Source organism: Sorex fumeus, unplaced genomic scaffold, assembly GCF_029834395.1.
Source record: "Sorex fumeus unplaced genomic scaffold, SorFum_2.1 ptg000024l, whole genome shotgun sequence".
NCBI lineage: Eukaryota > Metazoa > Chordata > Mammalia > Eulipotyphla > Soricidae > Sorex > Sorex fumeus.
In genome coordinates, this window is record NW_026606081.1 from 49,927,572 (window position 1) to 49,950,646 (window position 23,075).

Sequence of the window (23,075 nt, forward strand, 5' to 3'; positions counted from 1 at the left end):
CGCTGCCCGGCGGCGCCGATTCAAACCCGCGCGCGCGCGTGGGCCCGCTACGGCGGCGCGCGAGGGACAGTCGCAGCTGCTTCGCGCTCCGCCTCCCGGGCCCGTGGGCGAGGCCCAGCCCTCTGCCCCGTCGGTCAGACCTTCCGAAAACACGGCTTTTTATTATTATTATTATTATTTTTTTTTGATTTGGGGGCCACACTCGGCGGTGCTCACGGGTCACTCCTGACGATTCCTGGGACTATATGGATTCCCCAGGGGGTAACCCCCACCCCCCCTCCCTCCGCCAGCGGGGTACAGGGTACAAATGCTATCTCTAGGGCCCCTAATTTTGCTCAGCAATTAAGCTCAGAGTTCAGGCTGTGTGTGTGCATGGTCTTCCTGCCTCCAGGGCTACAATTGCAGTGGTCACTAGCCGTACCCAGAAAGGTTAAGGCAGGGACCAGCTCTGGAGTTTAGCTCTGCAGGCTGGAGCTAGGGCCAGGGGAAGGGAAAGGGAGAGTGGGAAGGGAAGAAAACACACAGTCCAAAAGAGAATTTTGGACTGTGTACATGAGGTTTTATGCAAGTTGCTATAAAACCCCATTAACATTTTTAACTTTATTTTACGGGCCTAGAGCGATAGCACAGCGGATAGGGTGCTTGCTTTGCACGCGACTGGCATCACACGTGGCCTGGAAGCCTTGGGAGTGATCCCTGAGCTCAGAGCCAGGAGTAAGCCCTGAGCACTGCTGGGTGTGGCCCCAAAACCAACAACAAAAAATTATTTTATGTTTTGTTTTTATTGGGGGGAGGAGGCGGGGACCACTCCTGGTAGAGGCCAGGAGACTGTATGTCAAGAAGCAAATGCAGACTGGCAGCATACAAGGGCCCTACCCCCTATCCTATCTTTCCAGCCCTGAAACCTCAATGGGGGCGGGGTGTTTTTATTCTGTTTTGGGGCCACACCTAGCACTGCTTGAGACTCACTCCTGGTTCTGTGCTCAGCTATCATTCTGAGAATCAAACCCAGGTTGGCCACAAAGCAAAACAAACAATCCACCCTCTGTACTGTCACTCCAGCTCGTGAAATCTCCTTTCTGGATTTGGTTTGGTTTTGTTTTGGGGCCACACCCAGCAATGCTCAGAGCTTTCTCCTGGCTCTACACTCAGGAATTGCTTCTGGCTTGAGGGACCGTATGGCATTCAAGGGACAGAACTTGGGCGGCCACACGCAAGACAGGAACCCTACCCAGTAGACTATTGCCCTGGCCCCTGAAATTTCATTTTCCCAAGAAAACTAGCACATGGGGCCAGAGCGATAGTACAGCATGTAGGGCGTTTGCCTTGCATGCGGCTGACCTGGGTACAACTCCCGGCATCCCATATGGTCCCCCAAGCACTGCCAGGAGTGATTTCTGAATGCAGAGCCAGAAGTAACCTCTGAGCATCGCTGGGTGTGACCCAAAAAGCAAAATAATAATAATAATAATAATAATAATAATAATAAATTTTTAAAAAACTAACACAGAGAAGTTAAGTGGTAGCTTCAATCCACAGAGCTACCAACTGCTAGAGACAGAATTTGCGCTCCTCCTAGCTCAGTGCTCTGGAAAGCATGTGGGCAGGAATTCCCCCCCCACACACACACACACAGTGAGTGCCCAGCTCTCTGCACTCTGTCCCCCACCCACTCTGCTCGTCTCTGACGTAAACCTCACCCCCTTTTCATCTGTAGTATCTATGCTATTTAGCAAATCCGACATTTTCACAAGCCCTCTCTTCTTCTTGGCTCCTAGGGTCCTGCCAGAAGTCAGAGGCTCAGAGTTTTGAAAGGAGCCGTTGCTTGGAAAGAGAAAGGCGGGGGTGGGTATTGACACAGGTGTCTGGGCGGCCCTCAGGGAAAGCTTCAGCTCACAGCCATCCGGTCCCGGTCTTGTACCCATGAAAGTGCCTCCCGGGATTATTGGTAGAAGCATCTCGACTTCATAAGCTTATTATTCTTGCCTGTGAAATGCGCTCATTAATCTGGAAAGCTGGCAGTGCCGGCTGCTGTCACCGGAAACCGCTTCCAAATGGACGGGCTATTTCAGCTCATCCAGGCCCAGGGTTTTCAACCCAAACTGATGAGCTTACAGCCCTGGGTTTGGCGCCTGGGCCCAAAGAAGCACCTGCCTACTGGCCTTGGAAGGGTCAGAAGTCCAAGTCCTGCCTCCACTTTGTGTTTTCAAGAGCCGGTTTTGGACTGGTGGGATCCAAACTAGCAGTCGGTCTTATTTCTCCCCTTTTCTTTCACACCTGAACTCTGAGTGCTGAAACTGTCCTGAGACCAGGTGGCACTGCTGACCGGCTAGGAGAACGGCGGACCAGCAAGAGGAGAGAAAGAAAAATGGAAGTTTCCAAATTTTACCTTCTCCCCTCTGCATCTTTGATCAGTTCCTGTCTTGAAACAGGTTTTCTTACAAGCCAAAACTAAAGGCCAGAAATCTAATGGTTCTTGTTTTTATTTTTTGTGGGGTTTTCTTTGTGTGTGTGTGTGTGTGTGTGTGTGTGTGTGTGTGTGTGTGTTTCCAAGGCTCGAACCCAGGGCCTCCCACAGGCAACGCAAGTGCTCTGCAGATGACTTCTAGCCTCCTCCCGAAACCCCAAACTGTTGTTTCCACCAACAGAGCTGATGAGTTACAGATGCTGGAGAGCAAAGGTGAAAACAATAAGGCCCAAGACTGGTTAGAAGCAGATGAAAGGCCCCAGAGACTGATAGAGGGACCCGGTTCCATTACATGCTCATTGGAATACATGTACACGATTAGCCATGCCCACCTGAGTCGAGCTTTCCGACAATTACAGTGACCGTACCAGGTGGGGATTAAACAATTAGAATCCGGGTGGTGCTTGGACTCCGAGGAGTCACCACTCCCAAAACTTCTCCATGCTTTTTTTTTTTGGGGGGGGGGGGAGGAGGAGGTTGTTGTGCATTTTCCCCCGCACACACATTCCGGTCCTGACACTTCCTCCTGCATCTCCCCACCTCCCTCACTCCCCATCCCCCGCCTTAGGCTCTCATCTCTTACTTCCCACCACTGATAACCTAGCAGCCTCCAACTTTGTCCTTTCCGCCCGAGCAAAATAGTACAGTGGGTGGGTAAAGCACCTGCAATGCACGCAGGAAACCCTGGTTCGATCCCCAGCATCACAGACGGTTCCTTGATTCCTGACCCAGAGCCAAGAGTGGTCCCTGAGCAGCACTGAGTGTGGAAAAACAAACAGACAAACAAACAAAAACCCAACTTCATCCCAATGAAAACCTTTGTTGGTTGTGATCCACGTTTTCTGCCAAGGATGTAACTAGATAATTCTAGAAAGATCTCTCCAAATTTAGCAGTAGAGAAAACAAAAGACCCTGGGAGCACATGAGCACCTGAGGCTGCACCAAGGGCCGGAAATATCAGCCGTTCCCGACACCAGCTTCCAACAGGAGTGTGCGGGCGTGCTCTGCTTTGGAGCAGGTGGGCGGGGAAGCTGGTGGAGAAGCAGCGTCCCACATCACATCGGGGGACTCCCAAGAGCACCCACATGTGTCCTTATGGGACAAGGCGGAGAGTCAAGGGATGTGTTTCGAGGGGCGGGGTTCCTGCCCGGCAAGTGCAAGGCCCAACCCTGGGTCCCTGGCTCCTCAGGGACCCCTCATGCCCTGCACACCCCAAACCCTGGCGTGCAACAGAGCCCAGCCCGAGGAGAAGCCGGGAGAGATTTTTCCACAAGGCGCTGGCTCCCCTGTCCTGGCTCTTGCTCCATCCCATGAGGCACCCAAGGCCTCTTACTGCGTCTGACTCTCCACTTGGCCCTCCCCCCTGCCAGCTCCCAAGGAAACTGGTTAGGTTTCAATCCTGCCGGTGCACGGAGGCCCTCAGTGTCCATGCAGGAGGACAGAGGGAAGAGCCGGGAGAGCCCGCAGCTTAGTAGAACCTCTTTGGCTTTTCTGTTCATTTGGGGTTTTTTGTTTGTTTGCTTGCTTGTTTGCTTTTTGCTTTATGGGGTCACACCTGGCGATGCTCAGGGGTTACTCCTGGCTCTGCACTCAGGAATCGCTCCTGATGGTGCTCAGGGGACCATATGGGATGCTGGAAATCGAACTCAGATCAGCTGTGTGCAAGGCAAACACCCTACCCGCTGTGCTATCGCTCCAGCCTTGTTCATTTGTTTTTGACTCACACCTGCACTCAGGAATTACTCCTAGTGGCACTCGGAGGACCTTATGGGTTGCCGGGGATGGAACTCGTGTCGGCAAGTTACAGACAAGGTAAGCAGTGCCCTCCCGGCTGCACTACTATTCTAACCTTTTATTAGAACTTCTTTCCTCGAGGTTTCTCCTGCCCTTTGCTTCCCGACAAGGACTGAGAGACCATGTCCCTTCAGAGGGTTGCGACTTGCAGATGGGAAGGTTTTTGGGTGGAGCAAGAGCTGCCTCTCAGGAACTCTCAGAGCCGGCCGCCTGCCCGGGGCCCCCTCTTGATGCTGGGGGCTGGCACTGTGGTTTGGACTCAAAGCAGAAGCTGGGAGAGTTTGGCGCAGCTGGACAGCAGTCATCTTTAATCCCCTCAAGGAAGCTACGAGTTTCCTTCTTGCTGGTGACAGGCTGGTGGTCGGGAGAGGGGGCGTGGCACCCGGGAAATGCCTTGGCCAAAGGGTGGGGGCTGAATTGGCCTGTGACATATGAGGTCCTTCCTCGGCCCATGACCCAGCGGAGTGAAATGGGGCAGGGGCTTCTGAGGCATGCAGGAGAGCCAGACGCCCACTGAACCCCTTAACAAAGAGGAGTGTTCTGTCCTCCGCGATTGAGCAAGATGGGGGCTGGCCTGGACATCTGGCCCTGATTCGGCACCCTCCTGCTGTCCTGACCCCACGCTGTCCTCTGCTTTCTCACTCAGCTGGAAGACAATTGTTGAAAAATCATATTTAGGGGCTGGAGCGATAGGACAGTGGGTAAGGTGTTTGCCTTGCATGCGGCCAACCTGGGTTCGATTTCCAGCATCCCATATGGTCCCCCAAGCACTGGCAGGAGTGATTCCTGAGTGCAGAGCCAGGAGTAACCCTTGTGCATCACTGGGTGTGACCCAAAAAGCAAAAAAAAAATAATCATAATCATAATAAAATCATAGTCAGGCACAGTGATTTACATGGGGGTTACATGGGAGTTATAGGCATGCACTGTCGTGCTCCAATCCCGCCACCAGTGCCAGTGACCCCCATCAATGGTCTTGGGGTCCCTCCGGTCCCCCCTCACCCCCAACTGTTTCTTCCACAGACACAGGCATAGCTCCTGCGGTTTGATCCTGCTCACAGGAGAGCCGGTTACATGCTCACCCACCCCGCCCTCTCCCCACATTCCGCCCAGCCCCCGGCCTTCCCTGTGTGTCCCCTCCAGATCTCCTCTTCTTCCTCCTCCATTTCTCCTCCTTCCTTGGCATGTCCATCTTAGTATTTACCGCTAGGTAACAAGCAAAAGGTGGGTGTCTGCTCACCTTTGCTTTCTCCCATTTCCTTGTCTTTGCTTTTTGTTTTGTCTTATTCTGGGGGCCACCTCCAGCAGTTCACAGGGCTGACTCCTGGCTCTGCACTCAGGGGTCACTCCTGGCGGTGCTCCAGGGAACCAGATGGGGTGCTGGGACTAAAGCAGAGTAAGGCATCTGCATGGTAAATGTCCTACCCACTGTGCTATCTCTCCGGCCCCTTCCCTACTGAGCGTTTAGGGGAGAGAGCCACAAGCTCTTGTTGGAGCTGAGGGTGAGAGTGGGGACTGTCCTCATGTGCTGAGACTTGTGTCTCTGACTTGGCTTATCCCCGGCCTTACCTTTTATGCCATAGATCCTGAGCTGGGCTCTCTGGTAGATGCCTAGCTTCAACACGTGTCCAGTTGAGCTGGACTTTCTGCTTCCAGGTCAGAGTTCTTTCCTGGCTGTTAGCCTAAGAACTGTTCACCAGTGCCCAGTTCCCAGGTAGTGATGCTGAGCCACTGTTAGGGGTCGCCTGTAAACTCCCAGAGCTGAGAAAACCCTGAATAGACCATTAAAGACATCCCCTTGGTCTATCCCAGCAGAGACGCAGTTAGGCCAGGTGTCTCCTCAAAATCTGGGGTGTCAAGCCAGATGTCCTGGTGTCAGGATGGAGTCTGAATCCTCCTCTCCATCCTCAACTTAGGGAGGAAACCTTATTCCAGGGCTATTGATTTTCAAATCTTTTTTTTTTTTTTTTTTTTTGGCTTTTTGGGCCGCACCTGGTGATGCTCAGGGGTTACTCCTGGCCCTGCACTCAGGGATCACTCCTGGCGGTGTTCAGGCCAGGAATTGAAACTGGGTCCGCTGTGTGCAAGGCCAAAGCCCTAACCACCGTATTATTGCTCTGGACCCCTCAAATACTTTCTAACCAGGGGAGAAGGCAAGATGTTTACTTCCTCAGCTTTGGAAGCCACATGGCCCTGTCCCGGCCACTCCTCTTCCAAGTGGGATCAGCAGATTGGCCAATTTCTCCCATGAAAAGGCGAAAAAGAACAGCGCTTCAATTCCCTGGAGGAGCAGTATGGACTTGAAAATGGAAAAGGAGGCACCAGCCAGCGCTGTGGAGGAGACGCCTCGACCGCAGAAGCCACAGGCCAGAAACCGAGGCCAACTCCTTCCCTCGAGTGGGACTTGTTTTCCAGCGTTTGATGCTGAGCTCGCCGTGATGGCCTGTGGACGCTCAGTTGCTGGAGACCGACAAAGCTCTCTGGTGCACGGTTCTGGCAAGGCCATTGCTAGTGTTTCATCGTGGCCAGAAGGCCTGGGAGACTTGATTGCTTGGCTGAAGACTCAGAGAGGGATTGGCGTAAGCGGGATGAAGCGCAGAGCAGCTGTGCTGCTCCCAGGGTGGGAGAATTTCTCAGAGATGCTTCAAGTTCACCGGAAAAGGATCCTGCGAGTGAACCGAAAGTACTTTTAATGACGAATGGCATTTCACAAAACACCCCTGAAACTTGTTCTGTAGAACCTCACATCTCAGCCTTCCTCACTTTCCTACTTCTAGCAGGTGGGTGCCTTGAGGGGCCTTTGGGCTGCTGGGATGATGGTGGAGAGAGAAGTGAGGGAACTGGAGAGAATCCCTGGAGAGTGTGGACCATACACTGCAAGAATGTCCAGGCGATGCTCGCAGCCTCAGGTCTTAAATTCCTGGGTGAGCCCGCAGAGATCACAGACATGTTTATGCAGGAAGCAGATGACACAGAGACAAAAGCAAGATGGGGTGGGCACAGGCGGGCAAGTTTGGCATTTGGGCAAACGTGAGAGGTGAACAGACCTTTGGGTGGATGTACTGCAGGACACGCTCTCGTGGCATCTCTGATGCTATGTGGGTGGGTTTTCTAGAGCAAATAAGTCTCGAGACACTGAGTATCTCCACATTTAAGTCTGACTCCCAGGCCCTGGGGTTGGCAGACTGGGGGCTCTGTTCCCCTCCACCTGGGCCTTCGGTATGTCAGACCAAGGGGCTACAATGAGGGATTCTGACCACTCCCTGCGCAAGCTTGATTGCTTCACCACCAGGGGATGGGATATTAACAAATTCCACAAATGCAGGGTCGTTCTCCATATTCTGCCAGTTAATTGCGGTTTGGAAGAAAATCCGTTTCAAGGTCTTGGACTGTAAAGTGTGGTGTCAGCTGCTTTATCAAGGTAATTCATCGAAATGACCTTGAATTATCAGGGCGGCAGGGGAGGGGGGGGGGGAGACCAGGAGACCTCCTGGGCAGATTTGGTCTCTAAATGTTCTTGAGGCCTGAGCGATAGCACAGTGGGTAGGGTACTTGCCTTGCACACGGCCGACCCAGGTTCGATTCCCAGCATCCCATATGGTCCCTTGAGCACCGCCAGGAGTAATTCCTGAGTGCAGAGCCAGGAGTAACCCCTGAGCATCACCAGGTGTGACTCAAAAAGGGGAAAAAAAAAAACTCTTGCATTCAAAATTCAGTCTGCTGTTACGTTTTCCCCTAGCACCTGGCTCCAAGAAGTACTCGTGCTTGCAGGGGAGGGGCCTCTAGAACCTAGAGTGGTGGGCTATACTCTGGGGGATCCTGAGGGTGCAGGCTGGGAGGATGAAAATGTGAAAACTGACTCACATTGGGGAACCTATAAAATGCTGGAGGTTAAACCAGTAACTGCTGATTCACTTCCCACCTCTTATAAGGCTCCAGAGTCCGTGAGAACCATGCAGCAACTGCTACATGTAGTGGTGTAGTGGTGGGGGCCGGGAGCCCGCAGCGGCCCCGCAGACCCACTGAGGCAGGACCTGGTACCCCAGCGCCCAAACGGCTTTTGAAATCTGGTTTCTGGGTGCCCCGGTGTCATTCTCGCATTAGCCTGCAGGTGTCAGCAGAGAGCCAACAGCGTTACCCTTTGTCCGACCGCTTCCAGCCCGAAGGTCCATCTGGTTGAGTGGACTTGTGTGTGCTGGATACCGCGTAGAGGGCTCCATATCTGCCCTTCCAGAAGAGAACAGGATTCCCTCCTGAGCAGACTTCCACGGGGTGATCAGAGACCCCCCAATTCTGCTTCCTTGACCAAATTCACATTGCTTCCCTTCCCTTGAACTTTCTGTGGCCCATGTGATCTCGGTGACAAGCTAATGGCACCAAGTAGAGTGAATTTGGTGCCTCAGATGAACTTACTGCTTTAGTCAGGAGTTTGTGTGATGTTTTATTGCCAAATCTGTATGACCATTCTACCAACTGGTGGTTTTATACGTGGTCATATACGGTAACTATATAAAAGTTATGATTTATAAAACTCTTGGTAAAACCCTTTCAAGTTAAGATTTGTTTGCTTGGCGATGCTCAGGGCTAACTCCTGGCACTGTGCTCAGGGATCACGCCTGGTGGTGCTTGCGGGGGTCATAGACACTGCTGGGATTTAAACCCGGGTGAGCTGTGTACAATGTAAGCACCCTACTCACCAGACTATCTCCTTGCCTAGGATTTAGGGGATTCTTTTTTATGTCCCATTCATCTTTGTATTTTAGCCAAAGCCTCCTCTGATTATAATTGTTTTTCTGCTCTGGGAACAATGTCAAATGCACCAGTGGGATGTTTCATTGGGGATTAACATTATTATATTTTTAATACAATATACTAGAAATATCCCATTGGTATCAGACAATGGGTTTCCCAATAACAGTCCCCTATGTCTTCAGTTGGAAGACCACTACCAGGCCACTGGGACTTTAGAAATAACTGTGTCCCAGAAAATCCGGGATGGGGATATTTTCCCAGAAAATACAATCGACATCCTCTTGTGCCCCACAACCAGCCCTCAGTTCCTAGGACCCAGCATCTGGGTTCTTTTTCCTTCTCGCTAGAGCAGAGGGGAGTACTTGTCCCCCAGGCTCTCTGAATTCTTTCCTTGCTCAGAAGTTAGCAGACCCTGGGGGGCCAGAGCAATAATACAGTAGGTAGGGTGCTTACCTTGAATGCTGCTGTCCAGGATTCCATCCCAGTATCCCAGATGGTCCCTTAAACCGCCAGCAGTGATCCCCAAGTGGGAGCCAGGAGTAAGCCCCATGTGTGAGCCCAAACCCTCCCCAAACAAACAAGGAAATATCAGACTCTTTGCCAGTGTGCTGGCTGGGGTACTGCACTTGACCCCTTATGACGATGAACGTTTCTTGAGGGAATCAGGTACTGGACAAATCGGGGCCCTTAGCTAAAAGGGGAAGGCCAGCTATGTGCTGGTTGATGCCAAGGGGCCTTTTCTGGTGTGGGGGGTCAAGGATAGCTTCCCCAGAAGAGATGATGTGCAGAATGAGACCAGAGGGCCAGTAAGAGCAAGGCGTGGAAGGGAGGAAGGAAGAGGTTCCTCAGGGAGACGCAGGAGTTAGGGTTCGTGAGGAGCAGGCGGTGAGCAGCGGGACCAGTCCTGACTGGGAGATGCCCGGGACCCCATGGTCCTGGCCTCCTGGACCCAAACCCTGTACTCGCCGCCCCAGGTCCTGGCGAGGCTCCCTCTCCATATTCCGGTGGGAGGGCCCTGCTGCTATTTATATCTGGGGAGGAACTTGCCAATTTATGCTGGAGTATCATTTTCCGTTTCTTTAAACTTGAGCATGAAGAGCAGCCCTCAGAATGCGCAGACATCAGGAGAAGGAAAGACGTGGGGGTCTTTTCCGCCTGACACTCATTCCGCCCCGCGCCTCCCTCAGCAATTCTAGTCGGGGGTGGGGGTGGGGGGGGGTGCTCTGTATCCTGTATCTGGGGCTGGAGCATCTGCAGATGTTTAGCTGGGATTCTTCCTTGCCAATCCTCACACTTTTGATTTCTTTTTCATTCCTTCTTGTGCAGGCCGAGACGTCAGCGGCGCGATGAAAGCTAGGATCATGCCATTTGTCGCTTGCTTCTGGGAGGGAAAAGCAAGGGCGCTGATGTTCACATGGAAGAATGGAGGGTGCTGCTGGGGACCCCGGAGCTGGGCACCTGCCGTGCAAGCCTGAGGCCCCGGGCGGGCTCCTCTGGGCTTCCCCAAGTGTTGAGTCTGACGCCACTGACACATCCACTGAGATCCTCGGGACCACCCGCTTTAACTCTGGGGGCTCTGTGAGTGTGGTCGACCCCGGGCATCACAGTTACAACCACGCAAAGAGAAGGAAGTGGACATTCCGAAGGATCAGCTAGCTTTTTTATTTGGGGGATACGCTCCCTAAGGTGCTGGGAGGAGCCGGGGGGGGGGGTCGCTCAGGGGCGTGAGGGTTTGACCCTCAGCCCTGTGATGCAATACAGTTTATGAGACTCTCAGGGACGGGGATTGAACTTGGGGCCTCGAACATAGGAAGCACGAGCTCTAGACCCCTGAGGTTTCTTCCCAGCCCCTGACATCTTTTTGTTTGTTTGTTTGTTTGTTTTTGTTGTTGTTCGTTTGGGGGCCACATGCAGTGATGCTCAGGGCTACTCCTGCTTGGTCCCTGGGGGTGGATCCTGCCAGTGGTCAGGAAGCCACTTGGTGCCAGGGATCGAACCCAGAGCCTCCTGCATTTGAAACTTTCTAGCCTCTTGAGCCAACTCAGTGGCCTTCTGAAAAATATATTTATTTTATTATTACTTTTTTTTTGCTTTTGGGGTCACACCCGGCAATGCTGAGGGGTTACTCCTGGCTCTGCACTCAGGAATTACTCCTGGCGGTGCTCAGGGGACCATATGGGATGCTGGGAATCGAACGCAGGTTGACCGCGTGCAAGGCAAACGCCCTACCCGCTGTGCTACAGCTCCATCCCTGAAAAATATTTTTTAAAATCTGTTTATTTGGGGAGGAGGCCTGGGCCATACTCAGCTATGCTCAAGTATATTTCCTGACTATGCTCGGGGCACCGTTATGGCACTCCCAGAGGATCGAACTGGGGTCAGCCAGGTGTGAGACAAGCCTTATCCCTGTATCATTTCTCTGACCCTGGACAGCAAATTTTTTAAAGAAAAAATTATACTTGCTACAAGCTTTAGATAGTCTCTGTATGAGAAGTTACCATCTATGCTTGGTAGATTTTTTACTATTAGTAAAAGTACTGAACGTTTAATACTGAATAGTAAACATTTCATGATTGACTGATTAGCCAATGCTTTTTCTCTTCAGATCGATTCATGTGACGATTTGCAGAAATACATTTTCTGATGCTAAAAGCTAATTAGTGTCCCCAGCACCTAAGCCTCTCAGCAAAGGTCTCCACGCGGCTGCAGCTGCTGCTTTGGTGGACAGGTGAGCCGGGACTGGAGATTTTCCCTGTTTCTTCCACCACAGAGTATCCGGGTCCTTGCCAGCTCCCAAGTCATCCACCGGCCGCGCCAACAATCCCCTTATGGGGGGAGGGGTGTCTCTCCCCAGTGCTGATGGTTGGGACCTTTGCCTGGACCCTCAGCCTGCCTCTTGACATCCTCTTCCACTGTGCTCTGGCCTGAACTGCTGACTGTCCCCCCAACAGCCCAGTCCCCACCAGAAGACAGCCTCACCCCCAGCGCTCTCCCTTCCCAGCTCTCCCACAGAGCGGCAGCCTTTCCCGAGAAAGGAAGTGAGGGAGCTGCCAGTGACGTCTTTCCTCTTTATTGAGACTTTCCTATCAGAGGGCTTGTGCCTGGGGGGCTTCTTCCTCCCAGCCCCTGAAATTCGGCCCGCAGGTCCTCTGACGTCGCTGTATAAACCTGTAGGTGCTGACTTCAGGGTTCAGACACGTGTCCCCTTCCATGTAGCAAGGCATAACCCCCCTCCCCACTCCAGTAAGGAAGGTCACCGGGTCCCTGCAGCTCGATGAGGGAGTGACCTGGTACTGTCTCTTACTGTCTTCTTGCCCGGCGTGGAGCTCCGAGCTATGCTCCCAAGAACTGTTGTCGCTCCCATGGGCGGCGGGGGGTGGGGGTGTGTGGAGGGCGGCAGGAAGCACAGTTCTGAGCAGGGCTGGTCCTGGGCACAGGGGGGCCACGGTTGCTTCCTGCCAGTCCGCAGCTCACCCACCCTCTCACCGGGGCTCAGGCCTCTGAGGGACTCCCCCCAAGAGAGGCGCGTCTATGTCCCTTCGCTGCCACGGAGACTCACCCTCCCTCCCTGCCCCGGTCCCAGAACACAGGCATAACCCAGGTTGACCTTCTCCTGTACATGATCCAGGCTGACCTTTTTCTCCTGTCCAGAGCGGACCAAGATTTCCCTGTTCCTGGAGAGGGGCATAGGGGCCCCCTTTCCCAACCTCCACCCCTGAGGGTCCAAGGATGGCTCCCCCAAGGAACCTAGAAGGCTCATGGTCACTGCCTGGAGCCACTCTGGGTCACAGCACTGCTGTCCACCCCTCCCGCGGACCCCAGGGTCACCTCCCAGTCCATGATCCACCCAGACCGGAAGCAGCCAGAGCTGACCCTGCCTCACACCCTGTCAGCTGGACACAGCGCCCATCTGTGGGTCAGTGACTGGTCACTGCTAGGAGGGGTCAAGAGAAGGGAGGGAGGACCTTCCCCGGGCAGCACTCATGGAAAAGCAAGGCCGGGAGGACCGAGGAATGCCGCCCTCTGACAGGAAGAGGCACACGAAGCTGCTCAGGCTATAATCCTCTGACCCTCAGAGTGATTTCTGGGGGACCCACAGCTCCCCTGTCCCCGGCAGCTGCCTGTAGGTGGCACCAGGCCCCCAATGGGCAGACACAGCACAGGGGTCAGCAAGGAGCCAGTCAGGCTGTGCCCTGTGAGACCCTGAAGGTCTCTGCGGGGGAAGATGCACTCGGCCCCTCCCACCCTGGGGCCAGGTCCCCCCAACCCGGGGCAGGAGGGGTCCAGCCAGTGGGCAGGGCTCAGTGAGCAGGTGTGACCCTGGCTTAGGGATGTGTGGGAGGACCAAGCAGGCCCTGGGGCAGGGGTCTGGGACGGATGGGCTGCCTGGGCCCAGCGCCGAGGAGGAGAGCGGCGGGTGTCACTCTCAGTCCCTGTGGCAGGTCACCCCAGCGTCCTCGGCGTGGCCACAGTTGGTCACACCCCACTTGGAGAAGCTGCAGCGGAAGAGGGTGTCCTCCGTGCCCCGGCAGGCGATGTCATCCATCCAGATCCTGCCGCTGCCTGCGGGGTGAAGAGGGACACACTCAGAGCTGGGGCACCCGCGGGAGCCCTGCGTCCAGCTTGTGTCCAGCCCGACTGCTAGCTAGGGGCAGCCCTGAGGACTCAGGGCCCAGTTGTTAGCTGGGGGCATCCTGGGAACCAGCAGCCCTTGGCTGGGGGTAGCCCCGGGTCCATTTGGGAGCACTGCCAAGTGGGTCAGCTGGCAGGGTGGGCACTGCGCCCCCAGTTGTGAAGACGCTGGACCTTCTGGGGCGAAGACACCCACTCTGGGTGCTATTTGGCTCTCCCGTGGCTGTGTCGGGTCAGAGGGCAGCTGCTCCCCGGTGGAGTGGGCAGCCCCATGGAGGGTCAGGGGCCATGGTCAGGGGCCATGACTGTTGTTGCCTCTAGGCCCCTCCTGCCACACTGTGGGCAGGATCACCAGCCCCTGCACTGGGGGGCTGCCTGGGGTATGGCACGCGACCACCCAGGTAAGGGGAGCCCAGAAAACAGCCGGGCCATGGGGTGCCCATGGCCACAGCGCTTAGAAGTGTCGCTGTTCTGAGGATGTTCCCAGGCCGCCCCTGTGTCCGCCCCACCCCGAAGCTCCCCGAAACCTTAGGTTCCCCCCCCCCCCCCCGCAGGCTGAATCTCTGGGGCTGCTCTCTGACATCTGAGAAGCACAGAGTGGGGAAGGTGCAGAGCCCAGTTCTCCCTGCAATTCTTGGGGACACCGTGGGCCCGGGGGGGTTCTGTGTGGTTTGGCATTAAATCAGGGTCATCGTCACCGTAAAGTGGGGTGGCTGGTTGCCCCAGCACCCAAAGTTGCTAGATATATGAGTGATGCCAAAAAAGGAAGGAAGGGAGGGAGGGAGGGAGGGAGGGAGGGAGGAAGGAATTGAAAGAAAGGAAGAAAAAGAATTGAAAGAAAAAGAAAGAAGGAAAGAAAGAAAGAAAGAAAGAAAGGAAGGAAAGAAGGAAAGAGAAAGAAGGAAAGAGAGAGGAAGAAAAAAAAGCAAAAGAGAAGAACAGTGGAGCAGAAGCAACACTACATTGGGCAGACACCTGCCTGGCCTGTGGCAGACCGGGTTCAATTCATGGCATCCCATAGGGCCCCCGAGCATTGTCGGGTGTGATTCCTGAGTGCAGGGCCATGAGTAGGCCAGTGATACCACTGGGTATGACCCAGAAGCCAAAATCAAAAACAAAAACATGGGGTTAACGTTCAGGCTGTGAGCAGGTCCAGCCTCTCTGGCTGTGTCCCAGGGGGGCCAAGGAGGGGGAGTTCCATCAGGGACACACTTAAAAGGTGTCTGAGACAGGGCAGCTGGGGTGGGGTGGGCTGGGGTGGGCTGGGGCACCCTCACAGCTGAGTCCCTGTCTGCTGAATATTGCCTTACGGAAGGCGAGACCCTGAAGGCCATCTTGGCTGGCCAGGGAGAAACCCCTTTCCCAATGGCCTCCCCGCATCTCCCATCACCTCCTGCTCCCAGCGGCCTGCACCAGACTTGGCTCAGCAGCAAGCCTCGGGGTGGGGCGCGTTCAGGGACAGAGCCGAGGGGACATCTTTGGGGCTGTAGTTCGCCCCCTTTCTGGCCACACACAGCAGTGCTGGGGGGATGGAAGCCGTGGGGTGGGGTTGGGGGTTTCTGCATGCAACGCTTGAGGCTCAGCGGGGGCCCTGGACGCCCTCTGTAGCCCAGCACTGCTCCCGGGGGACGCTCCCCAGAGCTTACACAGTGCAGCCCTCGGAGACCTGGGGAGGATTAGTGTCTCTGGGGAATCCCGTCCCAGGAAAAGGCTGCAGGCTGGAGCTGGGAGGCACGAGAGAGGCGCTGGCAGAGAGAGAGGGGCCCCGGGGACCAGCCCAGGGGACAGGCTGGCACAAGAGTCAGTCCTGGAAGCAGAAGCAGGTATGAGCACCGGGCACTGCCACTACCCGGGCATACCTGCCCTTCACACAACGTGCTGGGGTGCTCCTTCTCGCACCCCAGCCCTCCTCCAGCTCTGAGGACAAGGCGAAGTACTTGGAAGGGGCCCTGAAGAAGAAGGAAGAGTCAGAGGGGGACAGCGACAGGTCAGTCCCAGACATAGCATTTGCTGTGTGGCCTGGGGCCACCGCCCTCACTTCCCTGTGCTTCTGTGGCTCCTTACTTAAAAAAAAAAAAAGAAAGAAAAGAAAAAGCGAGAGGACCCTGATCTCTCTCTCCTCAGAGCTGTGTCAGGATGGTTGTGATGAGTGACTGTTTTGTTTTTTTTTCCTTTTTGGGTCATACCCAGCAACGCTCAGGGGTTACTCCTTGTTCTGCACTCAGGAATTACTCCTAGTGGTGGTTGGGGGACCATATGGGATGCCAGGAATTGAACCCGGGTCAGCCACATGCAAAGCAAATGCCCTACCTGCTGTGCTATCACTCCAGTCCCACGAGTGACTTGTTTGCACCTTGCTGAGAACCAGCCCAGAGACAACCCAAGAGTCAATTCCAGGGAAGGAAGGATGTTTGCTGCTGTCTTATGTCGGGGCACGCACCCTGTGGGACTCAAGACTTCCTCCTGGTGGGGCTCGGGATAGGGTGCTGGGATTCGGACTGGGCCCTGCCCGCGGTACTGTCGGGATGTCTAAGCCGGCAGCACTGCTGCCCCCAGCACAGAGTTCTGGCTGCAGGAAGGCGCCAGGCCTAGATTGGAAGGAGGAACGGGGGACCGGAGCATCAGCCTCACCTTGCCCGAAGTGAGCCGTCCGGTAGACAGCCTCAGCGCCCCGGAAGCCCAGCATGCGGCAGGCCACGTCCCCGTCCTTCTTGTCCCAGCCATCGTCACACACCGTGCCCCAGCGCTGGTTGTGGAAGACCTCGACGCGGCCCTCGTGTGGGCCCGAGCCGTTCACCAGGCGGATCAGCACGGCCTCCAGGCCACCTGATGGAATGGGCCACGGTCACCACAGGGCCAGGACACGCGGGGACCTTCCCTAGCCACAGCCACCAGGCCCCCTGGCCTCTGAGATTCTTAGAAGTAGGTTTTGTGGTTGTTATCTTAGGTCACATCCGATGATGCCCAGGGCTCACTCCCAGCTCTGCACTCAGGAATCACTCCTGGTGGTGCTCAGGGGACCCTATGGGATGCCAGGGATCGAACCCGGGTTGACTGTGTGGAGGTTGAGCACCCTCCCACTGTACTATAACTCCTGTCCCGAGCACCTAATAAATAGGTTTCTATTGGCAGGCCAGAGCTATAGGAAGTCCAGTGGGTTACCTCTGTCTCCAGTCCAGCACGTTTACCTTGCACCTGGCTGACCTGGGTTCAATCCCCAGCCCCGTCTCTAGTGATCTCTGAGTACGGGCCCAGGAGTGACCTCAGAGCGCCACTGGTTGTGTCTCCACCCGCTGAGAGAGGCTAACTATTCTGCTTTTCAGTTTGGTTTTTGTTTCTCGATTTTGAGTCACACAGGGCTCAGAGGTCACTGCTGTGGGTCACAGAGGACCCTACGTGGTGCTGGGGATCCAACCTAGGTCAGCTGTCCAAAAGGCAGGTGCCTTTTCCTCTGTGCCCTCTCTCCATCGAAGCTAATTGTTTTAGCATAGCTTGAGATTCACGGGCTCAAAGTGAGGGCTCCCAGGTGCCCCCACGCCCCAAGCCCAGCGTCCCTGCAATCAGCACCCACCAGCAGGTGGGACCCTGCGACAGTGGATGAGCCACACAAGCATGTCACCCGAGCCTGAAGTGTCCATGGCAGCCCTTCTGGGTGTGTCCACTCCATGGGGGACAGATGGTGCCCACATGCCAGGCCACCCCCACCCCCGGGCAGTCTCTGCCCAGAATATCCTCAGGCTCCAGCTCCCTGTCTCCCTCCTCAACCCTCGGAGACCCCGCCCTTCCGTCTCTCCCTCCCTACCCTTTGGCGATTCCAGAATGTTCCAGGATTGGGACCAGAGAACACAGCCATTTCCTGCTGGCTTCTTTCTCCCTCCCAGCAGAGTCTAAGGCTCTCCCGGTCTTTCCCTGCTCCCTCCCTGTCCTTGTGTGTGCAGGGAACGTGGTCACCCCCTCCCTTATGGTTACCCCCTCAGTTACGGTCAAACCCCCCCCATTATGGTCACCCCCTCCATATGGTCATCCCCTCCATTATGGTCACTTCTGATGTATGGCCACCCCCTCCATTATGGTCACCCCGCTGTTACGTATTCCCTCTGTTACAGTCACCCTGTCCCTTACCCTGGCTCTGACACTCCCTGGGGTCCAGGCATGGGTCACCAGGACCAAGTGAGGCTCCTCAAATGTCCAGGTGCAGCTCTGCCATGGACACTGGCCATGTCCTCTGAGCAAACACCAAAGCGGGTGGCAGCTGGGTCCCCACTTGAAACCCCAGGAGTGGCCGTCAAGCCCGCCAGGGAGGAGGGGCACGCCCCCGCTAAGATGGGCTTGGTCCGGTGGGCAGGGGTGAACCAAGCCTTTCCCTGAAGCTTTCTCACCCAGCCGTGGGGCACCCCCGGGCTCCCCGATGCCTGGAGGTGGCTTGATCTCTTTGTGCCCCGTCTTCGTGTCCCGCAGGCCTCCTGTAAGTCCTCAGATGCCCTTGAAAGTGCTGAAGGGCCCCCTGAGGGCCATGTGGGGTGTCCTGGGGTTGAGGACAAGCCTCTCTTTGCCCAGGGCAGGGCAGGGGTGAGGAAGGCAGGGCTCTGTGTGTGTGTGTGTGTGTGTGTGTGTGTGTGTGTGTGTGTGTGTGCGCACGCTCGTGCCTTTTAGTTTGTGGTTCACATCAAGTGGCCCTGGGGGTCACTCCTGGCAGTGCTCAGGGAACATGCGATGTTGGGTGTTGAACCCGGGCGTCCTGCCCCCGGAGTCTGTGCTCTGGCCCTTTAAGTCTCTTCCCAGTCAGAGGGTGACACAGGCCTAGGCCTGGGGCAGGGTCCAGAGAGGACAAGGGCCACAGTGAGACAAGGGACACTCTGCTTTGATGCCAGCCTGGCCTGCTCCCTTTAAAGCCTTGCCTGGACAGCCCCCTGCATTCCTTCTCTGCGCCCCAGCCCTGCTGGCCCTGGAATCCCCCCTGTTCTGTGGGACCCCTTCCCTGTGTGGCTGTTCGTCTTGCCTTCCTACTGGGAGCCCCGATTCAGACACCATCAGGCTCCTTTAGTTCATCGAAGAGTGGGGGTGGGGGTGGGGGTGGATGCCCCACCCATCGTCCTTCAGTGGGTGTTTCTCCCCCCCGAAACAGCGGGGCTTCTCCTAAGGTGCAGGGGGAACCCAGAGATGAGCAGGTGTCCCACTGCCTGGGCACAGACTTGAGCACTGGGTCCGTTTCCTGCTTCAGTGACTCGCTCACTGACCCAGAAAGACGCTGTGAGGGGCCCCCAGCACCCCCACATTCCCCATCTGCAGCTGTTGCTGAGCTTGCAAGGGAAGTTGATTTCGCGTGGGTGGAGGGAACCAGCCCCGGGAATGCTGGCGCTGGCAGGGACCCTCGCCCAGGGGAGAGGAAACGGACCAGAGAGACACACACGGCGTCTTGCTGCTCCCGCCCAGGCTCAAATTCCGGCCCCACATAGGATCTCTTGGGCATCACCAGGCGTCACTCCTGAGCACAGACTCAGGAGTACCCCCCAGCTGTGGACCCCAAACCACCCCCAAAGTCGAGATGAGAAAACAGCTACTGAGAACTGGGAAGTGCCCAGCTGTTACTAGGGTACCTGGGCCCCTTCCAGACCCCTGCTTTTTTTGCCATAGGCCCCTTTCAGCTCGGCCTGGGAAGCCCCATGTGAAACCAGTGGGAACCCTAGACCGAGAGCACTGCTGGAGGAGCACATGGAGAGCCCCCATCTGGGAGGGCCACCTCCCACCCATTGTTGGCCCCAGCTTGGAGGGAGGCCACTGCCACTCGCTACCTCCACACTTCCCTTGAGGCTGTGTGGAGGATGCAAACGGACACCTGCAGGCTTGTGGGGGCATGCAGGAGGCTGCCGCTCCCCACGGAGAAGACTCGGAACAACCTGTTTAATTCTGCAGCCTAATCCCTGGGTACTCACACACCCACCCCGTCTGCCTGCTCCCACAGTGCTCCCACCCCAGGACAACTGCTCAGGGAGAAACGGACCAGCAGTGCTTTGGGGCGGGGCCTCCGCTTCGGGGTGGGCGGGGACTCTGAGGAAGGGGTGGAGCCTCTGGGAAGGGCGGGGCTTCCAGGAAAGGGTGGAGCTCTTGGGAAAGTGGTGGGGCCCCTGGGGAAGGGGTGGGGCCTCTGGGAGAGAGGTGGAGTCACTGGGGTAGGGGTGGGGCCTCCCGGGAAAGAGGTGGGGCCTCTTGGAAAAGGGGTGGAGCCTCCAGTGAAGGGGCGGAGCATCTCAGAAAGGGAGGAGCCTCTACTTTGCCAGCGTAGCAGGACTAAGGGGAAGCTCTGAGCCCCTGTAAGGACAAGTCCTCCAAGGAGAAGGGACTTCCCCGGTCACTCCAATCTGGAAGCTGATTGAGTGGCAGCCACCAGATTTCAGGTTGTCTTCTGGACCCATGGTGGGGAAGTGGACTCTCCCTATCCCACCCACACCCCGACTTAACACTCCCCAGAGGTGGGGGGAAATGGGATCCTCTTTCCCCCCACCCCTTCGGTTCTGACTGCAAACCCACAGACAAGACCAGCTCAGGAGAAAGAGCAGAGGCCGTGCAGGAGGGACGTGGAGAAGGTGACCCTCTGGCACCCTGAGGGTGCAGAAGCAAGGCCGCCCCCTGACGCTCCCCTCAAAGTCAACCCACACACTAGCACACTAGGGCAAGCCCAGGCACTTTCCTTCCAGAGAGGTGAACCCGGCCTCAGCCTTAGGACCCCGCAGCCACTCCTAGGCTGGTTTGTTTTTGCTGCCTTCCAGGCCCTGCCCAAGCCAAGCAGAAGAAAGGCAGGGGGCTTGGGGGACAGCAGGAAGGCGGGTGGGAAAACAGGCTCTGATTCTCTGCAGCTGCCGGGAAGAGCCAGCCCGGGGATAATTCGGACCAGCTGCCCATTGAGGAAGTCGAACTTTCCTTCTCTGGTGAATGAAGTACTCGGGGCTGGCTGGCCTGCAGCTGAGGTGAGGGGCCCCTCTGGGACCCATCTTTGAACCCTGATGTCTAGGGGGACCATGGCCCCGCTGGGAAGGACTGGTACCATCTCGCAGGAAATGAAGGCATTCCTGGTCGGGCGCGCTGGAGGGAGGGCAGGTTTTACAGATGCTGCTGGCTGCCAGCTGGTCCCCTCCCGTGCCTACACCCCTCTCCCAGAGGTAGGCGGGGGGGGGGGGGGGGAATGCCCAAATTGCAGATGAGGAAACTGAGGCACAGAGAAGGGACTTTCTCAAGGGCACATTATAAAGTGGCCACACCAGAACCACACCATGGGCAAGCTCGCGAGAGAGTGCGCTCACGCGTTAAATGGCCCGTCCAGCTATCCTCAAATATGCCTGGCCTCAACACTGGCGGTTCTCGGGAAACAGGGTCAAGCTGAGGAGGACCCCCAGGACCATGGTGGTGGGGGGGGGGATCAAGACACCAAAGTGACCAGGGAGTGACCCAGCAGCTGAGCAGGGAGGAAGCCACAGGATCCCGGGCCACACACTCCCTCCCTGTCTCATGACAGTCTGTGGAAGAGACTGGAACCCCGCCTGAGGTGAGTCCCCAAGTGGGGATATGCCGGGGGAAGGGGCTCTTCTGGGGAGCCAATGGTAAGCCCTCCCACAGGTGCAGAGGGAAAGGGGGCGGATCTGGGAACCAGAGGGCCCCTGTGTTTGTCTGAACAACAGAGCCCAGCTTAATTCCCTGACTCTCAACTTTCCGTTTCCTTCCTGCAAAACCCACATCAAGACTGGCGCAGACTCTGGCTCTGTGGGAGGTGTTCTGCTCTGCCCTGGCGTTTGCGGGCAGGCGCACTGCAGAAATCATGGACCGCACAAGTGTGTGTGTGGGGGGGAGGGTCACCTCCAGGCCCCGCCGGGCAAGGACAGAGTGGGGTTAGCTCTGGTGGGCGGTGAGGGAAATGCTGGTCAGCCACGAGGCGCTGAGAGGCCAGATGGCCCCCGGCCTGCAAGCCTGGACTCCCCCTCCCCCCCAAACCACAGATCCAAGCAATAGGACCCCAAAAGCCCCCGTCCCACGTGGCCATGGGCACTCACTGTCCGTGGGCTCCTGCTGTCCCACCCCGGCCGCACAATGGACCCCCAACAAGGGGTCAAAATCACGTGGGCCCATTGACCTGGGGTGGGGTTGGGGGTTTCACCCACACTTGTGCTCGGGAGTTGCTCCTGGCCCTGTGCTCAAAGGTTCTCTCAGCAGGGGGCCACGAGGTGACAGAGGCAGGACATGCAAAGCAAGTCCAGCAGGCAAAGCAAGCACCTGCCCCGTCATTCCAGCCCTAGATGTTTCTGCTATTCTTCATTTTTCTTTAAATCTCAATCTGCATCCCGAGGGGCCAGTGACCTCTTGCCCACACAGAGAGAGTGTCTCCAAGCATCTGCTGAGGGGCGCCCTGTGGACCCCCCAGATGCACCACAGCTATTTGGGGGGAGCAGGAGATAGCGCAGGGGCTGACATGCACACCAGGCAAGTATGGGGCCCTGAATCTGCTCCCTGTCTCTGCACCCATTCCCTGAACACCAGCAAATGTGACCCTTATAAAAAAAAAAAGTTACATTTTTTTTTTTTTTGCAACACCTGGCAGTACTCAGAGGTCACTGTCGGGGGGACATAGTGGTGCCGGGCATCAAACCCAGGTTGGTCCTGGGCAAGGTAAGTGCCATTCGATCCCGCCAGTCTCTTCACTGGATTCTCCTGCTGCCTGGTCCCGCATTGTTCGTATTTTTAGAATCCAGCCTTCCCGCTCTGTCCACAGCCTGAGTCCTGGCAGCCCCTCCTGGAAAGGCCACTGGACAGCTCTTTTCTCCCAGTTCCCACAGTGGCCCTGCCCCACATCTGCATTTTGCCACCTTCTTCTTTTTTAGGGGGAGTAACCAGACCTGGCATTTCGGGGGGGGGATGTGGGCACAGGGGTCCTGCTTGCAAAGCAGGTGCTCTAGCCCCTTGAGGGTTGGCAGAGGGAGCATGGGGTGGGCTTCTTAAAGGAGTCGGGCCTTTACTTTCCACACCCCTCCAGTAGGTACGCCTCACTCTTACAGGGTTGAGAGTGGGGCTGGGGGTCTTGAATGAGAGCAGCTGTTTTCTGTAGAGCCCTGGAAGGCTCTCCAGGGAGAAGGGCACCATAGCTCTTAGAAGTCCTTGGGTTTGTTTTTGGAAGAATTAAGAACCCACACATCTGGAAGGCCAGACCCCAGCCTCTGCACAGAACACAGAACACGAAGCGGGTAGGGTGGAGGTGGAGGTGGAGGGCTGAGCCAGGGTCCGACAGCCGGTGGGGTCAGAGGGGGCTTGTATCTCAGGCTCGCCACCAGCAGCTGGCCAGCACTGCCCCCCCTGAGAACTCACATTTGCTCCTCAGAAAAGAGGGTTCTGGAAAACAGGGCTCTCAAATCAGGAGGCCCTGGAGCAGAAGCAAAGGAAGCGTCAG

General features: G+C 56.3%; 1 protein-coding gene across 1 annotated transcript in view; it reads right to left on the reverse strand.

Moving 5' to 3' along the window:
* Positions 1-13,368: 13,368 nt before the first annotated feature.
* Positions 13,369-23,075, reverse strand: part of SCARA5 (scavenger receptor class A member 5) — a 51,433-nt gene continuing 41,726 nt past the window's right edge. Inside the window, exons 8-9 of the mRNA XM_056114228.1 lie at positions 16,277-16,471; positions 13,369-13,576 (exon numbers count right to left, since the gene is read on the reverse strand). Coding sequence (XP_055970203.1) covers positions 13,440-13,576; positions 16,277-16,471 — 332 coding nt within the window. The 3' untranslated portion in view covers positions 13,369-13,439. The remainder of the gene's footprint in view (positions 13,577-16,276; positions 16,472-23,075) is intronic.